Genomic DNA, 21,472 nt, shown 5'->3' with positions numbered 1-21,472 from the left:
CCGTGGTTACACGGATTAGCAGCTACTTCAAAAGCTGCCCGTGCTGGTCCTTTCCATGGAATAAATCCTTCTGCCAGCTTCACCACCCCAGGAGGGAGTGAGCTGAGGCAGCACATTCTCCTGTCCCACAGTGTGTAGGGCTTGCTCCCAAATACTGAACTCAGGGCGAATAAAAAATAGAATTCTCTCAGGCAAAATCTAAATTAGACAGATAAGCCCAGCATGAGTGTCTACCTGTGGTGGTTGCTCAGTTCTTTTTCTTTGTCCTGGTGACACCTGGAAACCACCCATCTCTGGAAACATGACGTCCTCTTGGCGTGGTTACGGCAGCAGAGAAAAGGGCGTCAGTGGGAGACAACTGACATCTGTCTCTTGACCTCCACTTTCTCATCATTCCCTAAATGCCAGCTGAAAGGTTTCTACTGTCCGGACATCAGAGGCTGGTCAGGTAGTCACCACTTTCCACCTGTTGCTCCTTCACTATCAGCAATACAACTTGACAGGTTATCAAATATCAGATTCACTGGCATTTCTTTGGCTCAAAAACCACAAAGTTGCAGAAGAAAGTGCCACCTTTTTGCAGTAAGACACTTCCAATTTTACAATCACCATAGCTGAAGACAGACCTCAATCAGCGTTTGTAAATACAGGCCTTAAAGACTCAAGGAGGTTGCTTTGTCCAGCTCCCCTGACATCACAAGGTCACCCTCTGAATTTGACTGTTGGGGCAACTTTGGGATGCACTGGGATTCAAAGATATGGTCCCACTGTATTTACTGCAGGATTTGATCTCAGCGAACACAAGCAGCTTTTTGCAGGGGTACAACTGAGACTAGAACCTGTTCCTAAATGCTGAATTCTTACCGCAATTATTTAGCGTAGGAAGGTCTTCAAGTACTGTTCATTTCTGATTTTTTTCTTTTCTGAAATTAAAAATAAGGAGTCTCAGCAGAGCTGGAAGGCCAGCGGGACTCTCATTGCCCTAAAACCAACTCTTGGTTTTGAGGGTGACCACATTAAGACCGCACAAGAGATACCAGTGAATGAAGCGCCAGGGAATGAAGCTCGTTCTCTGACACATCAGACAGGATATTTTTTTTATTGATTTAGCTAAACCGTCTCACCGGAGGCCTTGAGTCTAGAATATCTGGAAGAGCTGCACATGGAAACAAACCTGATTGTAAGCATCCCTAGAGACACCAATTGCCTGAGGCACATGAAGATCCTCTACTTGGATCAAAATCACATACAGGACCCATGTGAAGAACTGGGGGAACTGAAATATCTTCTGAGCTTAGATTTAAGTATTATAACCACTCCCTCTCCTGTATTTCACTGCCAGTTATCAGCAAGTTGCAGTCCCTTCATCAGCTCAGGCTCTTGCATGAAATCCTAGAGCAGATCTGTGAATATGTCCATCATGTTGAACTGCTTGCTCTTTCTGACAATAATCTCAATTGTCTGCCAAAAGAAATAGCGAACCTGACAAAACTCAAATTTACCTCCAAAAAAAACACTTGAAAGTTTTCCCAAGGAGCTTTGTCATATTGCTAATTTAGAAATAACATATCTGCAACAAAATCTAACCAGTCTCATCCCAGAAGAGGGAGGATTTTTGACAAAGTCAGTTAAGCTATTTTTAGCTTTTAATAACTTATCCTCCATTCCTCCTACACTGCCAGAAGCTGGCTGTGCTGGATCTGTCTCCTAATCTCCTGCACAAGCTTCCCCCAGGTTTGAAGAGTCTCACTGAAATGAGAGTATTCAGACCGCCCGCTAACAGCTTGGAGAATCTCCCACACCAGATCTGCTGCTGGCCATCCCTCTCCCCTGTTTATCCAAGGAACACCCGACTGCACACAGTACCTGGGTCCTTCACCAGATTAACCAGTGTCAGGATACTAGATCTGAGTGAAAATTGCTTTGATGAGATTCCTAAAGGAACATGCACTATGAAAAATCTGGAAGTATTGGCCCTGGATGGCAGTCAGATGCAGAGGTATTTGCTGCTCTGTTTTCATGTTTATTTTATCAATACCTCGCTTTTGCAAAATCTAAGCTCTTCATTACAACGGTCACCCTTCCCTACTACAGTGAGAAGGCATGTTCCACCTGGTGTGCATTTGAGCCTGAGTTACTCATTATCATTGACGTCTGAGTATTCAGACAGGAAAAGCAAGAACATGAAAACACCGACCTTTGTGTTGGATCATAAAGATAAAATACCGACTGGAGGGATTGCTTCAGTTTTTTGCATCTTTTTTTCTGTGTATGCTGGAAAATAAGAGCTGCATTTGCATAGAATCAATGTCACAAACTGAAACAGAGCAGAGGGCAACTAAAAAATGGATGTGACATTGCTAATGCCTTTAAGATCATTAATGTTTGCTGGTCATTCGATAATGAACAATTTTGCACCCTAAAGCTGTACTGTCCTGAGTGTAACAGTATTCATGGAACATACTTTAGGGCTCAGAATACGCCTTCCTTTTTATGTAATGTAACACTTCCAAGATTTTCACTTGTGCAATTTTCTTCTGGAAGGTTACATTTACAGAAGTAGTAATTTATGCAAAAGAATCACTTTCAGATTTCATTCATTTAAATCACTCTCTCCTGCACTGTGTGTTCAAAGGAAACGAAGAAGCAGACGAATGTTTCTGCTAAGAAATAAAATTAACCCCATAAGAAATCTTTCCAGCAGAGGAAACAACATGGATTTTTTTGACAAAATTTCCACCATACTGCAAGGTACAACATTATATTAATGAGCAGAATATTCTGTGTTCATCCATCAACAGTAATGCATCTCTACAGCATTTTCCTGGAGATTTTTCCCTAAAAACAAAATCCCAAAGGCCACTGTTTAACTGATATAATGTATCTTTTTAATGATTCTGTTAGGTATCTGTGAGGTGAAAGAACTGACAAATCTGAAATGCCTTAGCCTACCTGAGAACCTATTCAGTATCTTTCCAAAACAAATCTTTCTCCTAGAGTCATTTGAGAGATTATAACTGGGACAAAATAAAGGAATTACATTCACAGTTCTGCCAGAAGACATGAGCAAATTGCAGGTAGGAGTGATAGAAGGGAGAAGATTTTTTTCTGATGCAACATAGCACTTCTGTGGACTTCAGCTGCTCCCAAATGCAGGACTGAAGGTTCTCCTAATCTCTTAAGGTACATGGTGCAGCATCAAGCCAGGGCTGTCAGAATAGGAATCATATCAAAACTCAGTGTCTGAAACTCATGTTGTCTCTGTGTTTAGTAGACATCCCCAGGGTACTATCAGCTATTTAATGAGTTTTGTATTCAGAAATGATCAATATCTTGATTGGAAATATGGAGGAGGATTCTAGGCAGTCAGAACATATGCACTTATACCAGAAACTGCATTACCACTCTGCCTTTCAGAGGTGTAAAAAGCTGTTTTGAAAGTATCCCTGCACTTTTGCAAAACTGTTCACTGATGTTTTGACAACCTGTAGTTAGAGTATTTTGACTGACTGCAAGCTGTCAAATCTCTAGTGTTACAGCTCGTCTCTCAGCCTGGTGACAGTTTGTAAAACATCTGTGTACGGCAGGCTTATTTGAAAACAGAGAGGATGCAATATTCTGCAACTGTTCTGGGTCCTGGCATGTCATAACACCTTTGTTACTCAAAAAAGCCATGACCAACACTCCTTACTATAATTCTAGCATGTCAAGTTTATACACAGCCATGTCCTTCCACAGCACTTTACAGAGAGCTGTACTTACTCCTTAAACCCCTCCAAAGTTTTATTTGCAGCATTCACAAAGCACAGAGCTGGACTAAGACCCAGCACTGTGCAGACTTTAAAATACACAAGTGGGTGGATCAGAACCCTTTATTTAGTTTAACTGGTCAGAACTGCAGTCCTGCTCTTGCTCCCTGAGTTGTCTCAGAGAAGGTGGTGGCATCCTGAAGCAGGTGGCAAAGGAAGCGTCACTGAGATCCAGCTCTTCCTAGAGCTCCACCTCCAGGCAGTGCTCTCTGAACGCGGCAGCTACATCTGCATCCAGAACATGGATCTTATTTCTGTTTGGCTCTTGAATCAATTGATACTGAAATCTCATCAATACGCCTGTTGGCAGGAAAGAGCTGTGAGTGCAGAAAAGCGGGATGGCTCAGTTTTGGTTTTCCATTTTGCTACATGACTGATGCTGTTTTGATTGTTTGGAGGTGTCTTACAAAATTTTTTCACTTTAAGTGAAGGCAAAGAGGAACAGAGAGAAGAGATGATTCACACACTACCAAGGAGGCAATCACTGGAAGTAAGAGCTTTTGGGGAAGATTGGCAGATAAACATGACATTTAATAGAGGGATTTAATAAAAGCTTTTTAGTGGCACAATAGGTATGACAGAACCATGAGATGGCAAACGACTGAGAAAGGGATCAGCAGCAAATGGAGAGGTTGCCAGCAGTGAGCCCGTGATGTGCTCTGGAGCTGAGAAGGAACCCAACTATTATAATATGACAAAGAAAAACTCCAACACTGAAGTCCAGTTCAGTCAGTAAGATTACAACAGATACTGGACATTAAAACATGGCCCAGCTGCTTTGCTGAATTAGAGAGAGGTTCAAATGGGAAAGGAGTGATTCAGAGAGATTCTCACAGAACAGTTAAAGGATTAATTTCCCAGTTGGACCAAAGGCAGAATTGAGGAGGAAAGTCACAGGAAGGCGAGTGATGAAGAGATTGGTGTTCTGCTGTTAAACAGAGATGATGGTACTTCCACATTAGAATAACTCTTGAGTCACTGCTTGAAAGTCTCTCTTGTTACCCCTGCAAGAAACAGGGGCTCTTTGCTTCATTTCAGAGGTTGAAGACCTCTGTAGAAAGTAACTGATCCCACACTGCATCAATTCCCTGTGACTACTGACCAAGACACTCCAGTTCATCACATTTCTCAGAGCTGGGGGAGCCAAGTGCACTTTTCAGCTGAAACCAGGAAATCCATAGAGACCCTCACATGAAACCATGAATTAAATGATCAAGAGGTATCAGCACAGCATGGTCAGCTGCTGGTTATAGCCCTGATCAGCCAGAAGCTCACATTGGAAGGGTTACCTAGACTGAAAGCTGAATATTGATCTGCATGTGCATGGCAGAACTTGCTGAGTGAGGTCCTGGAAAGTTAGGAAAGTGCCACTGAATGATGCCGTTGTGCCTCTCCTCCAGGAGATTGCTGCAGCATGAAGATACACTCAGGGCTAATTGAGCAGCACTTTATCCCTCAAGCTGCCTCAGGATTTCTCTAAGACTCCTCACTCAGTGAGCAGATCTAATACCTTTACTTCCTAAAATACCTTACCAATGAATAATCCCGCTACGGTCTTTGAGCTCATGCGTGGGTTAACATGCTCCATGACACGAGTGACTATGCCAGAATTTGGCTCTGTGTTAAGCAAACACAATAAAATGCCAAATAAGAGGTTACCAAACAAAAAAAGGAGGAGCCACTTACACATCCCAAGTTGGTGCTTTTTCTAACAAGTCTTGGGCACAGAGCAAGGTGCTCTGCTCTTAGCTAGGAGCTGCCTTGTGGCTTTGAATAATAGTCTTTGCTTATTTCCTTCATCTTTAGGGTAAGGATATGTCACAAGGTGTTGTGAAGGTTAATGGATTAATCCTGAATGCAGGAAGCATGAAGGCACTGCGGGGACTCCCACTGGCTTTCACATGCTCTAGATCAGACTCTTAGATCTGGAAGTTTGGGTTTATGCTGTATGTCATAAGAGGGTCTGTACAGAAAGCACAATCTGGATAAGGCTGAAGCAGCTCAGGATGAGAAGGAGCATCCCTGAAATATCCTGAAGTATTTGCATAGCTTTATCTAGAATGCTTATGGATTGCTCTATGTCCAAAATCCTAGCTAAGGTAGCTGGACATATCTGTGATTTAACCTACCACACCATTTCCCTTGCCCCTGAGACCTGCAAAGAAACAAGTCAACTGTTTCTTACCTTGATTTTATGCTGATTCTGTAAGCAGGACTCATCTGTGCTATGAGATGCCATTAAGGGCCAGAGCAGAGGCAGAACAGCTCCTTCTATATTTTCCTTGCTGGACTGAGTTGTTTGGATGCTTTCCAAATCTCACAAATATGTAGATTTAATCAACTCATGAAGATGCAAGAGTTTTGGGAGAGAAGAAACTAAAATTTAACATACAGAGGTTTCAAGTATTTTCACATTAGAGGCATTTTCCTTATATAAACATTCACCCTGCCCACCCACCTGCACTAGCACCCACCGCAGACACTTCCCTCCTGTGGCAAACCTGCAGTGTGTCCATCTGAAATCACCATTGCTCTTTGGACAGGAGTCATTACAGTATTCACAACATGAAGGTTAAGTGTATATTGTAGTGTAAGCATGGCCCAGAGAAGCTGAAAAAATATGTTATTAAATGCAATGATCTATACATGCGGAAGTTAAACAACAGTTTTCTATAATTGTCAAAGTATTTCAAGAGCTCTCATGAGACGAGATTACTAAAAACCAGGCAGTCTAAGTCAGAGACACATAATACTTGGTTTGTGTCCTGCTTGTGAAAGGCCTTTGAGAAACCTTCAGCCTCCATCAACAGTCAAAACGAATGTTTCTTTTGTTGTCTTCATTAAAGTTTTCCAGTTGTTTTCGCTGTGATTCTGAAAGGACCCATCTTTGCATCCCCAGCTCTGCCAGGGCAGGCAGCTTTGTCAGGGCCGCTAACAACTTGCTGAACCACATCCCACAGTCACGGCAGGACGATGGGCGAAGACTGACATCCAGCTCTGAGAGTTCTTTGAATACTGCTAAGCCTTGACAGAAAACGACCCACCCTTCGTCAGAGATGTTGTTATTATAACTCAAATCCAGCTTCCGTAATCTGGATAGATGGCCATCCTGTGTCAGTAATGCTGCAAGAAATGACAGACACAAACACAACTAATACATCCTGGCAATTGCTGTAAAAGCTTATAAGTAAGAAGAGCAGTATTTTAATACCATTTTATTTAAGGCTTTTCAGCAGTCAAACAGCAAGATTCAACTCCTTGACAACACAAAATCACTTGCTGCTGACCTCAGAAAGACTGTATTAGCACAGCTGAAGGAATGTACAGCATTTTAAACAGGGGCAATTCAAAAGGAACAGAAGTGTCAGGTTAAAATTGTATGGCAACCTGAAAACCTCCTTCCAACTGACTCAAAGGTTATCTCAAGTGCCAACTAAAATAGGCAGACAAGCTCTACAAGGGGATATTGAAAGAATGCAAGAATAGATGAGGTTGCACGATTACAACAGCCACCTCTCACTGTGGGAGGGTAATGGGCCTAATATACCCTAAAGGGAACCAGAATTCTTAATGTATGGTTGGCGAAGCAGACACTCAAAGGTGGCATTTGTAAAGTCAAAAATATTCACACTTCATCTCACCAGCCTTCAGATTACTGGGCCTTAATAGCTGTCACCCAGCTATTGCCATCTCAGACACTCAAAACCCATGGGTCAGGCCCACAGAATCACAAGGATGATTATAAAATAAACAAGTTTTTTTAAAGGATCCTAGAATTTATTCTTTCATTGGGTTCCCATTTTCTAGTATTTCTCAGCAGCTCCTAAAAGGTGAGCTAAAATATTTCTGTTTTAACTCTCCCATAATAGTGTGACTCCAAAAACACACCTAATGGAGAGAGCTGGTAGTGCCTGTATTACTGGCTGTCAGCACATACATTTCCCATAAATTACTGAACCCCAAACCAGTAACCGAGCAAAATTAAACCCCTTTTAAATATCTGATATAAAAACCAGATGCAAAACCTGTATTTTCTAAGTGCTGCCTTTTTGTATTAATAGATAAAACTGCTCAAAGATTCTTGGCATTTTTATCCTTTTCGGCTTTTGCACTGTGCATGTATAGGACACACAGTCTTCAGCAAAACAAAAACCCTTTATGGAAAAAAACGCTGCTGTATTTTCCATCTTTTAATTTAATTTACGCAAAAACCTGCTCAGCCCATGGAACAAGTCCCTTCTGAATTGTGGTCTAAATGCCCTGGCTCCTCAACTGCTAGTAAATACCATGTTATACGTACTTAGAAGTGCCAAATCTTCTGCCACCAAGTTACAGCTGCTCAGTCTTAACACTTGAATCTCTGTTGCAAGCTTTAGTGCTTCCCAAAGCAGCTTTAGGTTCCCACCAACGCACTTATTCCAAGAAAGGTCTAATATCTCCAGTTCAGGAAGGTGAAGGGCGGCCTCAGCTGAAAAGATTAAGACCAGCAACTTCTGCTTACTAAGAGAGAACAACATGGCCTCAGACACCTCACACACAGTTCACCTGTAAATAGGCTCCTAACAGGCTGCCTACTTCTGCTTGGAATTACTTCTTTTATCCTAATAAAAGTCAGACAAAAATATCTCCCCTGCTCTTTACAGATTGTAAGAAGGGCCTGCCTATAGAATCTTTAAGGACTCTGTGGAGGAGTTTCTTGTCTTTCTGTTTACATTATTGGCTTGACCTTCTCCCACCAAAGTTGATTTAATATAACAGCTTGTTTTTAAACCATTTTATATCAATTTCAATACAGCATTTTTTTGCTGTGAACTCACCATGCAAGGTGAAATGTTCTGTATCTTTTGACAACGATTTCCATGATGTCACTTACATAATTGTAATGATTTAAATATAGTTCTTTTCCTGCAGGGACCTTAGACCAGTTTAGCTTCCTATTGCTTCTGCTAGAAGGCAGTCAAGTTTTACTATAGGTTTCAATGTCACTAGTAAACAGTACAAAATATATCATAATTGCACAATACACAGTAACTGACAGATCCCCCTGTACTTGGATGTCATGTGTCATATGGAATGCCTATCAAAGGGACAGTGTAGCCACTAATCCACTGAGATTTGCAACAAGTAGGCAAAAAGAGGCTGAATTTACACATCCTGTGTTAGACTGTGCTTCTCTTCAGGGCTGTGTAATATCTCTTCCCTTGCTACAATCGTTGCCCCAGGTCCTCCATTGCCCCATGCTTAACTCTACACCAGAAACTTTCTACTGAAACCTTCACCTGCAACAAGGTGAAAAACATTCAGTGAAAGCTTTATCCCACTAAACTGAAAATGTAGTATTACAACCAAACTGCAATTACAGCATGATACAAAAGCATGTTTTGCTTTCTCTTCCAAAATTAGGGAGTATTCGAAAGCTCACTCGCAGACAAAGGACTAAAAGCACTTCAACCAGTCAGGTGAAATGGGGGAAACCATATAATGGTTGTCCCTTGCAACCAGGTCCCATGAAACACTAGTTTAATTACAGGCTTTTTCACTTGGGACCTGTGGTATAATGTAACCATGATCTTTGGAGTTCAGCCAAAGGAGAATGAAGTGCTTTGTCCCACAAGGATACACAGAGAATAGACACACTTAAAAAAAAAAAACACACCAACAAAAATAAACTACACACACACACTCCCCCGCAAAAAAACCCACAACCACATTCCTACCTAGTGACGAAAATGACTCTTCACCTAAATCACAATTGCTGATGGCCACGGATTTCAACTTTGGTAAAAACCTGAGCCTGCCCAGAAGAGGATAAGATGAGACTCCAACATTTTTATTCGAGGATAAATTCAGTTCTTGAAGATTGGAGAGTAAAGGTATCACCTGGGCTATGAAAACATGAAATATTTATTAGACAATCACCGATCCAGAACAAATATGTAGTTTTATATTTGCCTGACATAATTTCCTTTCTTTATAAATCAATCCAATTGTCAAGGCCAAGTTTTGACACTCACATTTATGGTGAGTAATGTTTTAGACCATAAAGACCCTTGTCAATTTCAGTAGGAATTTTTAAGAAATTAGGTATTACATACTGTGTGGAAGGTTGTCAGAACACAGCTTCCTGTTGAAATTTTCTAGGTGAAGTAGGGAATTTAACATTAAATGAGATGGGGGTTATTTCCAAATGTCTTCACTGCTAACTGAAACTCCTTTATATTAATAGTGTTATTCTCTATTGGTCAAGAAATTAAAAATAAATAATGACTGGTATTTCTAATAGTTAATACTTCCCAATGCTTCATCAAGAGCTTTTAAAATTATCGTTATCATGGAAAATAAGATGTGGACAATACAGGCTTTGATTCACAGGATTTTTTGTTGTTGTTCTAAAGAGTAAGAACCAATGTCAAAAAGTAATGATCAAGCACACAGGAAAATAAACTGCCTCACTGATAGAATGAGAAATGTCTTTTTCTTCCTAACACTATTTACGAGATGAATCAATTCAATCTGGAGACTGCAGTCTTCAGCTTTTCTATAAAGCACACAGCAGCAGCAATGCCAGGTCTCCTAACATCACTCTCTACTTAAAGCTCACCAGGGGAATTTTAGACAGTTACATGCACATACATACCTTGGATCCATGCCAATTTATCCCAGCAGGGGAACTATCCCCAGATACTTCTAAAATTATTGGTTATCAAAAAAAGCAATGTGTGGTGGCAGTTCCTACATTCCCATCATGTTTCTGCATCATGGTCCTTAGACCCACAGGGGATCAGACACTACGAGATTTCCTTCGATACAGCAAAAAAACATTCCATATTGATTGAGAAAGCTATCCTCCACACTGCACTGCCAGAACTGCCCCATGAAAATGTACCAAGCTCTGCTAGACTAGGCTAGGCAGAACATCTTAACACCTTTGAGATATTTTCAGAAGTCAAAAATCTACATTCTTAATGGATTTCCTCAACATGTCCTTACACAAAACAGCCATGTCCTCTTCTGTTACACAGCACTGATGGAGATCAAGGACTTCGAGGTTTTTCAAGCTGGCCAAATGAGCTGTTGAGTCTTTAAAGCCACCGCCAATCTCTTTGTTACCTGATATGTCTAATTTTCTTAGCTCAGCAAGGTGCTGTAAAGCAGTGTCTGAAATGGAAAAGGGAACATGCTGGTCACTGGCTGCTACAATAGCTCAGGTCATGGCTTTAGCGTTTATTTACTTTAACCTCAAAGTTTGCCCAACGTATTGCAGGCAAAGCTCTTAGACTAAGCTTCAGTGTATAATCACAGCAGACAAACAGGAACCGTAAAGCTTCCCCATCTATGCGACTCCATCCTTCTCTGAAAGAGCAGGTGAAGGTGAGGCCAGCTCATCCCCCTCATCCAGTCAATCCTCAGCCTTTTGCTGAAATTACCACTGGGTGTGCTAATCAGTGCCAGTTGTTTTATTTTATGGATAAGACCTCCACTAGGGAGAGACACAGACAATAAGCCCATTTCATATGGGCTTCACTGTGCACTCATTAAGTGATACTGATGAATTTGAATTCTCTTCTGAGAGTAGGATTAGCTCGTTAAAAGTTAGCTAGTCTACCTGTGCCCTTGTCTATGCTCTGTCTGGGGAGAGAGGAAGCTTGTCCAGAGAGCCATTAATCTACCCCAAGATGTGTCTCAGATAAAGAGTGTGGGGGGTGACTCTCCCCACCGACTTTCACATGCTTAAGCTCAGGGAAGACAAATGTTGCTCCTGCTGAAAGTCTCTGTAGTGTTATCAATCCTCCAACAGCAAATACCGATCGCCCATTAATACTGCAACAGCATCAGCAAAATCCCACCTCATTGCCTTTCTTAAATGGTTTTCAGATGTACAATTTATTCAGAATGAAAGTCTTTTTGAACATAAAGTCTAACCTAAGCCCTGGAGGCTGTCTTGCTTTAATCCACACATGTGCAAGTTTAACTCTTTCAAGCCTGGCACATTTTTCAGATCCTGAGCAATAACCTTCACGCTGCAGCCAATGTGTTTGTTGATAGAGAGATCTAATACTTCGAGGTTTGGGATCGCATTTAGAATTTCAGCTGGGAAAAAAAGAAAATAAAACCAGAATTGGTAATTGTTTGGGATACATACAGATGAACTCTAGAAAAGTATAGCACCATGACAAACAGGAAGAGGTAGGCTGGGTTTGCCTATATGTGTGGTTTAGACTTACTAAGTTCCTGTTCTACCTGAAAAATACAGCAAAACAAAGATTGGGTAGGAATCATGAAAAGCAGTGAAATATCTGTACGAAAAAAAAAAAAATCACCACAGGGGGGGATACAAGGACAGTAAGAAAAATACAGGGGGATAAAAAGCAGGAATACAAAGAGAAATAAACATTTCTAATTAATATATATAGCACTGTATGTCGCATATGGTCCATCTCCTGCTATGGAGATGTGAGCACAGGGGCTTCTCTTTAGGGGAAAAAAATATATTTTACAACCCAGAATCAGAACAAAAGGCCTCACAGGATTAAGCTATGGTGAGAAGAAAGAGGGAAGGGTTGCTCAGTGTTTGCTGGCTCAGCCTAAATTCCCATCCCTCAGGCCTTCTTTCCCATCTCATTGCTAAATACATATTTAGCTGCTTAATTTAAAGCAATCAATGTTGGAAATTCTGGCACAGATGACTTGCTCAGGGTCTCAAAGGATCCAGCAACCCTGGATCACTGAGGCAGCCAGGCTGTGGTTTAGATGGAGCTATTCTCCTTAACCCTACCTCACGTGATTAGAGAGAACAATTCTTTTCTTTGGAAGAAAGTGCATTAAATCCCAATACTGTGTGGTAAACATTGTCATAATGCAGAGCCTGAAATAAATTAACTTTCCGCTAACATTCAGATCAATGCAGCTATAATCTAAGGCAAACAAGTTGCATTTTTGTGAAGCCAGTCCCAGTTCAGCTACGTGGATACACATACCAAGGGATTCTCCATCCTTTGCCGTCAGGTTACAGTCTGTGATTTTCAGAAGCTTTAACTTGCATCCTTTATGGAGTTTTTTTGTCAGGAGTGATAGTTTTCCACCTATGTTACTGTTCCATGATAAATCCAGTTCTTCAAGTTGAGGAACAATTTCAAATGCTTCTCCTGTAACAGAAGCCTAAGATGATACATTCTAGGTATCAATTTCAGTGCAAGACAAAAACACAGGTTTGGAACACATAAAAGAGGAAAGGTTCACCACTGAATTCTCAAATTATTATATTTTGAATGGCTTGCCAAGAAAATTCGTGTATGCCATGAATTGTTGCTACTGCAGCAATGTTGCATAAATTCTCACCTTGTCTAAGGATCAATACAGATCACAAGCCACTGTCACAGCACACAGACTTCTCAGTCATCATTGTAGACCTGTGCCAGGACCCAGAAAGTCTAGTCTGTAGGGAAACCAATACAACTGACGAGCCTGAATTTACTGTCCGGTATCTGCTCTATTTTATTTTCCGAACTTCCAACATCCTCTGTATTGTGTCCACAGGTCACTTTGGAGGGGATGAAATAAGTCCTGTCATGGCTATTTCTGAAACTTAAAAGTTCCATTTCTGACAGGAATTTCTGACTCACTTCATAAGGAATCAAGGTGAGCACTGGTTTAACCCAAACTAACTTTCCCATGATTTCAAGGCAGACAGCACTGCTTTTGATTACATTCAGAAAAAACAGCCTTCTCCAGGCTTGATGCACCTGCCAACATGAACTGTGTTAGTGCTTCTTTGTAATAGTAACATCCCACTACAAAATCCAGCTTCTAACTTCTTTCATGGAGGAGAGAGGCAGATGTATATTCCCAAGAAATATCAATTAATCTGACCACATGCAAATGCAATTTCGAAGTGTCATACACAAATTTTTGATCTAAAGTCTCATCGCCAACCTAATAACTGAGAATTGGATTTTAATAATAAAACCCTTTCATGTCTGTGTGTTTTCATTATTAATTCTTCACAAAAGATTTATAATAGAAAAATAATTATTTCTGTTGTTGTAAGTGAACATCTAGGTTCAAGAGAAAAGGATATATCTTAATTTTTATTTTTGCATTTATTTTAAATTATTGCCTCAGTCTTGAAGACTGAGCAATGGTCTACAGTTGAGAAGTGGTTTTGCCTCTGCAGCATAGCCCATTTCTGTTTGATATGGGGACAAGCATTCCTGGCACATTTTCCACCCAGAAGATAAATAAAGGACTATAACTCCAGGAATGGTTTCCTACCAGCTCTCACAATCACAGCTCTGAGCAATCACATAGGAGAAGTTGATATTATGGTTATATATGAGACATTGATTTCTAAGCAGAATGTGCTGAGTCCGCAAGTAGCCACATTTCCACAGATAGATGTGGATGCAGTCAAACAGGCAATATTGGCCCAAATATGTACCCGTGTTTTCAAAATCACAGGCAAAAATCAATGCAAACTGACTGTTGCTATTCCACATGTCATGGGCATCGCATTTTGACTGGAAATTCAGGTTCTATGTTCAGTTTTGTGTCTGTCTCTGCAGAGGCCAAGCCAGAAGGGGGAAGGAAACAACACAGAAGAACCATGCAGAATAAATCAATTGGAAATACAACCAATAAAACTCAAGAGAAAAAAAAAAAGAAAAAACAGAAAAGAGTTTGAAAAAGAATGAAATACATTTGAAAAAAATCTGACAGAGAATGAAACACAGATTTTTACCCTCATCAGAAACAGAACAAATATTTTCATCAGCTTTTGCAAAGATGCATTTTCCCTCCTCAACAGACAGCATGACCCACCTTTGAGCTACCATCATACATGTCATTTTAGTTCTGAACCTTTCTTGGAAAAAGCCTTGATATGAATGACATAAAACCCAGCTTTATAACTCAGACTGGTTTTTAGAACTTGCAAAATAAGCAGTAGTTTCTTTATAATATAGTTCCTAGTTGATTGAGTCTGCTCTTCTTTTAGATACATATTACGGACCCACCCTGAGTAAACTCCAGGCCCAGAGGTGACTCATCATCAGAACCTGAGTGCATAACACTACCTATAAAACCTATAAATCTCATGCTTTGCAGAAAGTAGGGTCGCAGGCACTCCAAACAAAGAAGTAAGCAGAAGAATAAGCTTTTCCCAGACTTGCAGAAACAAATCGTAAAGCTCTGAGGCAGCACTTCTGGTTTTAAGTTTCAAGACTAAAAGACCATCAATTTTTTTTTGATGAGCACTGCATCTGTCCTGCAGCATGAAGACCTAAGATGACCTTATTATAACTGACTCTGTTTCAGTTGTTCTGTCTGCCACTGGATATAAAATCTAGCAAAAAAAAATACTAATCCAAATTGAAAACATGCTTTCCTGCAATTAGGACTGAATTCTCTTCCCTTTGGAATGTGAAAGCTTCATACCCTGAGGGATGAACTTGGCAGAACCATTCAAATAAACAAGGTCACTCATAAGCCAAACTTCTTTCTCCTGTTTTGCAGCAGTTTACACGGCGCAGTGTGGAAGCAGCAGGAGTAGAATACAGGAAGAGATGAGCTGGATTACATTAGACCCAAGCTGTCTGGAAGTAAATGGGCGTGAAATCCTGTACCTAAAGAGGTGATATCCTCAGCTGTCAGCCCGCAGTTGTTAAGTCGAAGGACTTTTAACAGGTTCATGTGATGGAGCTGAACAGTGAGAGATTTCAAAATTCCACCAACACAACCATTCCAGGACAGGCTGATCTCTTCCAGCTCTGGGAGAAATGGCAGTAAAGAAGCTGGGAAAAAAGAAAAAAAGAGTATCCTACTGAAATATTATCTGCGGACCCTGGATGTCAATACCTCTTAATACAGATGCTTTCTAACACCAATACATCATTATAAAGCCATGACAAATGGTACCTCAATTTTCTTACGTGTACTTTGAGTATGGACATTCACCTACTTCACAGACTTGTATGATTTTTATATTTATATATAATACATAATTTATATAATTTATTGATTAGCATTTCTCAGGGACCTGGGGCCACCAGTAAAGCCAGGCCTCATATAAAAGAAAGGGAAGGAAGAAAAGTGAATAATCAAATAGGTAAATAAGAGTTAAAGAAATATATTATGTATGTAGTTTAATAAAATGCATATTTACCCAGTTCTGTTACATCTGCTGCACTTAATGCACAATTATTTAGATCCAGATTCTTGGTGCTGGGTTTCTTTCCCAGTTTCTCCATGAACTGGTTAAATCTCTCCTTACCAGATGGTGACTCTTCTTCAGAAACGAGATGTGGAGGTTCATCTGAGTAAGAAATGGGGTCCTGGTTATCTCTGCTACTAACACGATGTGTAAAAACTGTTGGTTGCTGTCAGGTGAAGACTTTAGGAAATGAACTAAATCTGTCAGTAAATTGGGCTCTATTTTTGATCAATGTGGACCAATAACCTGAGTGGTAATTTCACTATAGATCAGATCACTACAAAAGTCCTGATGTAGAATGAGAAAGAAAAATCTCCTGTTGCTCATCTCCACGCTACCTTATGTCAGTGACTTTAGATGTTTGTACCACCAGTTCAAGGACATGAAATTCGTGCAAAACTCTGAACTGCAGCTATTCTGGATGCACAAGTCATATAACCACCTCTGTGTGCCTGCCCTGTAGCCACACTGCTGCGATACAGTCTGTACCTGATCAGTGGCCCTGCAATTGTGTGGTGAACCTGCTGCTTCCTTCAGGACACCCTGTGCCCATTTCATATATTGTCTATGTAAGGCAGTTCCTGCTTTTATCGGCTTTGCAAAGCAACTCCTACTTACCTTCTTCAATGCAATTTGTGCAGCAAGGAAAATAGCATTTACATTTATTGCTAAACCCTTTAACAAATCAGTAATTTCATCTAATGCCTATAATTGGAAAAAAACAGCCAAAAAGTACACAAAATAGCACTCCAGCTCTCAGTAACTGTCCCCTCTTTGTTTCCCCAAACCTACCCCATGATGGGGTTCTAAGCCTCCCCTTCCAGTTCCTTTTTAAAAACAGCTTCATCTTCTCTGGTGTGGATGTAAAAAGTATGCTTGTGTGCGCAAAACGACATCATGATGAACATCCATTCCCTTCCCCTCCCCCTCACCAGTGCCAAGTGGCAGGAAACATCTGCTCTTGTTGTCTTCAGATCACTTTAGCAGCAGGGCGGACAGAGACCGATCTTAAATACAACAAGCCAAGCTACTGCTCAAAGCTTGGCTTTCAAACCAAATAAGCTCTGCAACTAATGAGCTGACTCCTCACTCCTGACTCCTCACTGACCTCTCACATTGGAGATCAAGAGAGAGGTCACCCAAAAGCTTTATCCCTCCTCAGCAACATGGATCCCAGTCCTTGCTTGGCACCTATCAAATCAGAGGGCACATCCTTGACACTATTTCAATCAGAAGCAAATCCTGGCTAAAGGATAAACTATAGGCAGCAAATTATAGAATTTTGGCTAGCAAGAAAAGCAACTGATTTTCTATGAAATTAAAAAAGCCACACATGCACATGTATTTCATTATCATACCAGCATTACCTTCTACAGAGAGATCTTGCTTCTCACTCTGATCATCATCTCCAGAGTTGTTTACTTCTGTTTCTTCAATTTCCCTTCTGTCGTTGCCTTCGGATTTCCCAAAGTCAAAGCCCCTGAAGAATTTTTTGATGGCTGAAGGCTGCTCTCTTCTTTTTCCAGAAGAGGACCTCTTCCCTTGGAACTGTTTTATAACGAAATCAAATGGGGAACTCTTTGGTGTGTTTTCTTCATGCTTATCCTGGCAGCTCTTAATGTCATCTTTAAGGGGATCAGCAGACATAGAAGAAATTAGTTTTAGTAACATTTTTTTCTTGCTTACCCTCTTTCATAATGGCAGATGCACTAAGAATTTCCTCCCATTCCCTCCAAGCCCCCCAGACAGCTTGTTAGAACAGTTCAGTACCACAGTGACCTCAGTTTCAGTGGCTCACAGGTAAATTAAAGTTTAACTTTATAATAATTTATACACATTCTTTCCCTATTGCTGTTTATACTATAGCATCATTTGGCAATTCTGAAGCTGCTTCGTTTTTCTCTAAACATTAATTTAATGCTCTTTTAAAATTCTGTTTTAATTCTAGCATTCTCCCACACACATGCGCTTTTAACTGTGCAATCGGTCATAAAAAATAAGCAGACATTCATTAACTTTTGCTTTGTTAGGACTATGCAGAGAAGGTATCAAGTACTACTGGAGGGGGAATGACCTGTGCTCAGACCTCGATACTTAATACACCAGAGCTCAGGAATGGATTTCTGCGCTCACACAGATTCCCTTTTCCTCAGCACAGACCCCTACACAGAACTCATTGCACAATTCTCCATCATCCATAGAGCACATGAACTCAATCATTTTAATAACTGTCTGCTATATGTAATGTCACAGGCATCAACTTTCCAAAACAGAGAAACATGTGAAAAAGTATCAGGAGCTCTATGAATTTCAAAGACAGTTTTCGTATTATTATAGTGAGATTCAGGTCAGGGGCAAAAAAAAGGTCAAAATAAAGCAAATGTAGTTTTTATATACATATACTTTTTGTGTATCTGTGTGTATATATATATAAATGTGTATATATATATATATATATACACACTGATGTACCTATGTATTTATGTAAGTTTTCTTGTGTTGGAAGTTATCTGCCATGATACAAGTGTTCAAGGGCAGAGCACTTACAACTACAAAAAGCTGATGCATTGTTTAGTCCTGCTCTTAATAGCCTGTCACATCTGTATTTCTTATGAGTAAAGTACAAAAATTATACAAAACAACGTACACTGAGCTGTAAAGCAATGCTGGTTACCCTGGCTGTGTTTTTATTATTTTAAACAAAGAAACATACCTGTCTCTTCCATTGGTACACTCAAGGATCTGTTTCACCCTGTACAGCACTTTCAGGGTTTGCAGGAGCTGTAAGCCATGACATGCAAACAAAACCTCACTTCTTTCCCTAACACGACTTTCCAAGTACTTTTCTTTCAAGGGTTTCTGTCTTCATCAGTTTGGGAGAAGCGAGTCTGCACAAGCGGTTCGTAGGCTCCTTCCCAGTGCCTTTGTTCCCCTGTGCTGTCTCCCGACCTTAGCCTGCTGTCCCTGGCGTCTCTTTTCTGGGGGAGGTTGAAAAGTCCATCTAAGTGCTCTGATCATGTCCCAGCCTAGATCACTCACAAAGCAAAAAGCAGGAAGTGGCAGCACAGACTTCAATTTTGCACAATAACCACTGCACCTCACGAAACAGCTGGTGTTAGAAGAGGCTGAGTCACCTCGTAGATCAGGTTACAGGACTACCTGAAGAAAAGCTCTTTGTTTTCCCACCCCTTTTGTCCATACTGGTCAGAAATACTGCGGGAGGCTGAGCAAAGCTGTGCTGTCAGCAGGATGTTGCAGAGTTTGGTAAGAAAAAGGAATACAGAGGACTAGTGCGCTCCTGTTCATTTTAGGGCAACAGGAGATATGAGAGATCCTACCACACCACTGGTACAATCTGCTTGTAGGCAACAGCACGATACAACATTACGATGTAATGATTTGTTCTATATAAAAACTTCACTATACCGATTTTTGTCTGTCTGTCCTAGAATGTCATTTCCTTGATGGCAAATGTTACAATTTCTAGCTTAAACATACAGCCATTTATCCTGAATCTCTTTAGTTTTGATGATGCTTTTTAATGTATGAGGTCTTCACGTTTGTAGGCTAAACCAATCAAACTCTTATCTCCCCTCACGTGGCAAGCTCTCCATTTGCCTTCTCATTTCCTGCTCACCTTTGTTGTCTGCACCTGTTGCAATATAATTGACACATCCTTAAATACAATGGACCATCCACCAATATGTATACACTAAAGACATATGAAAACTGGAGTGCTTTTGGTGGGGAATGATAAAGCTGGTCAATAAAACTAACGACTGCTTTGAAAGCAGCTGAGCAGACACCAGCTGTGAGGACAGGCTTGACTCAGCATGTCAACGTACAAATGATTCAGGCAGGGTGGAATGAGGCACAGGGTGCTGCTAGGAGCCAACAAGATAAGATTAAGAGAAGGAAAACTTAAAGTGAATATCAGGAAAAATCCTCCAGCCCATGAGAAGTACCACACTGGGAAACATTTACAGTAGGAAAAAAATGCACAAAACCACTGTTATGAACCATCTTTCCCTGCAGGAATGGAGGTCATGTTTCTGTTCCCAAACAGAAAGGATCTCCAAGTTGATTTTAGAGTTTTCTGTCACCAGGAGTGGCTGTTCTGTCCCAATTTCTGAAACTACCATCTCACTTCAGACCTGTACCTACTAGGAAAGATCATCTCCCTGTGCTCTATTTCACTTCACGCTTTCAGGCATCTCAGCTGTTGGTAAAGAACTCATTGAATTCAACAGCTCTTTTCCACTTGTTGTGCTTAACAATGGAGTGGCCAGGGATGAAACAGAGATGAGATAACCTGTGTTCGTGAATACGTGCCAGGCTTTGCTCGCCCATGACACTTGATGCCCGCTGCAGTTCAATGGGAAGGTGGAATGGGAATATCTGATAATTTCTGGTCCCTGGAACTCGGGAAATCCTTAAGCATGTTAAGCACCGATTACAGTGGTTAGGCTGGGCTAGCTCGAATGTCCTGACACCAGTGCGTTAGGTGATGTGTTGCCCATTCAGAAATTCTTTCACCACTTTAGGCTGTTGAATGATAGTGCAAATACCTCATGGCTCCACGACAGCACCCCTGTAATCCAGGGAGAAATGCAGTTCTGCAGTAATCTAGTTTTTTCCTCCTACAAGGCAAATCGTTGCCTTTCTTCACAGCAGCTATATGGGAATACAGGACAGCAGGTTATCCCAAAGCAAAGAAGGGTAACTAGAGTAAGGCAGCTGCACCGGGCTGAAAACATGAGCATTACTTTGCAATAGTGTAGGCTGTGCCATAAACCTGTGATGTATCACGACAACCAAGCCCAGCCATGCCCCTGTGGTAAGGAAGTTTATTCCCTAACACTCTCTTAAATGCTAGACTGGGCCCTGCTGCATCACTCGCTGCATCACTCGCTGTCTTCTCCACGGGATAATTCCAAATATGTGTCCTGCTCTTGCCTACCAGACCTGTGCATCTGCTTCCTGCAGCACGTCATGGACGGCACAGGGCAGGCTTAGCTTTTGGAGCCTAAAAATAAACAAACGCCTTCCCCTTTCTATCCAGTTAAATGGTTTGTGACCATCTGCCAACTGCTCAGCATCACACTTGTTTATATCTGCTCTTCCCTTGGTGTAGACCTGGGGCAAGGTTAGGAACAGAACCAATTTTGGAACAAAATAGTTAAAGTTGCAACCCACACAGCATCCACTGGTGAGAGATTAATGTGGATTTTCGTACTTTGCCTCACTGTGACTCCTTAATCCAGCATATATTCCAAAGAAATAATGCCATTAGAGGATTAATGCCACAAGTTCATTTGAAAAAAAGGATTTACAAACACTGAAATCCTATATTCTATGTACTTAATCACCAAGTATCATTTTGGGGATTTCCTCTCCCTTTAGTAGTGTCTCTTTCAATGAAACACAAGCAAAGTAGCAACTCTGTTTTGGATGG

At 40.9% G+C, this 21,472-nt stretch overlaps 2 protein-coding genes across 2 annotated transcripts; one reads left to right on the top strand and one right to left on the bottom strand.

Annotated features, from left to right (window-relative positions):
- Positions 1 to 301: 301 nt before the first annotated feature.
- On the top strand, positions 302 to 3,597 carry LRRIQ4 (leucine rich repeats and IQ motif containing 4). The gene is given in 8 exon segments (XM_065640562.1): positions 302 to 347; positions 941 to 992; positions 994 to 1,309; positions 1,312 to 1,514; positions 1,516 to 1,671; positions 1,673 to 2,013; positions 2,905 to 3,077; positions 3,532 to 3,597. Coding segments are annotated over 8 exon segments (1,353 nt in total).
- A 3,015-nt stretch (positions 3,598 to 6,612) lies between these two features.
- Positions 6,613 to 18,810, bottom strand: LRRC31 (leucine rich repeat containing 31). The gene is made up of 10 exons (XM_065640412.1): positions 18,731 to 18,810; positions 17,376 to 17,642; positions 15,970 to 16,119; positions 15,431 to 15,598; positions 12,788 to 12,955; positions 11,733 to 11,900; positions 10,800 to 10,967; positions 9,527 to 9,694; positions 8,110 to 8,277; positions 6,613 to 6,932 (listed from the first exon to the last, which is right to left on the bottom strand). Exons 1-10 carry the CDS (start codon positions 18,741 to 18,743, stop codon positions 6,613 to 6,615), a joined length of 1,758 nt encoding a protein of 585 aa, XP_065496484.1. The 5' UTR covers positions 18,744 to 18,810.
- Between the last annotated feature and the right edge of the window lie 2,662 nt (positions 18,811 to 21,472).

Source organism: Caloenas nicobarica, chromosome 8 (genome assembly GCF_036013445.1).
Source record: "Caloenas nicobarica isolate bCalNic1 chromosome 8, bCalNic1.hap1, whole genome shotgun sequence".
NCBI lineage: Eukaryota > Metazoa > Chordata > Aves > Columbiformes > Columbidae > Caloenas > Caloenas nicobarica.
Note: the sequence above shows the minus strand (reverse complement) of the source record. Positions and strands in the feature narration are given on the sequence as shown.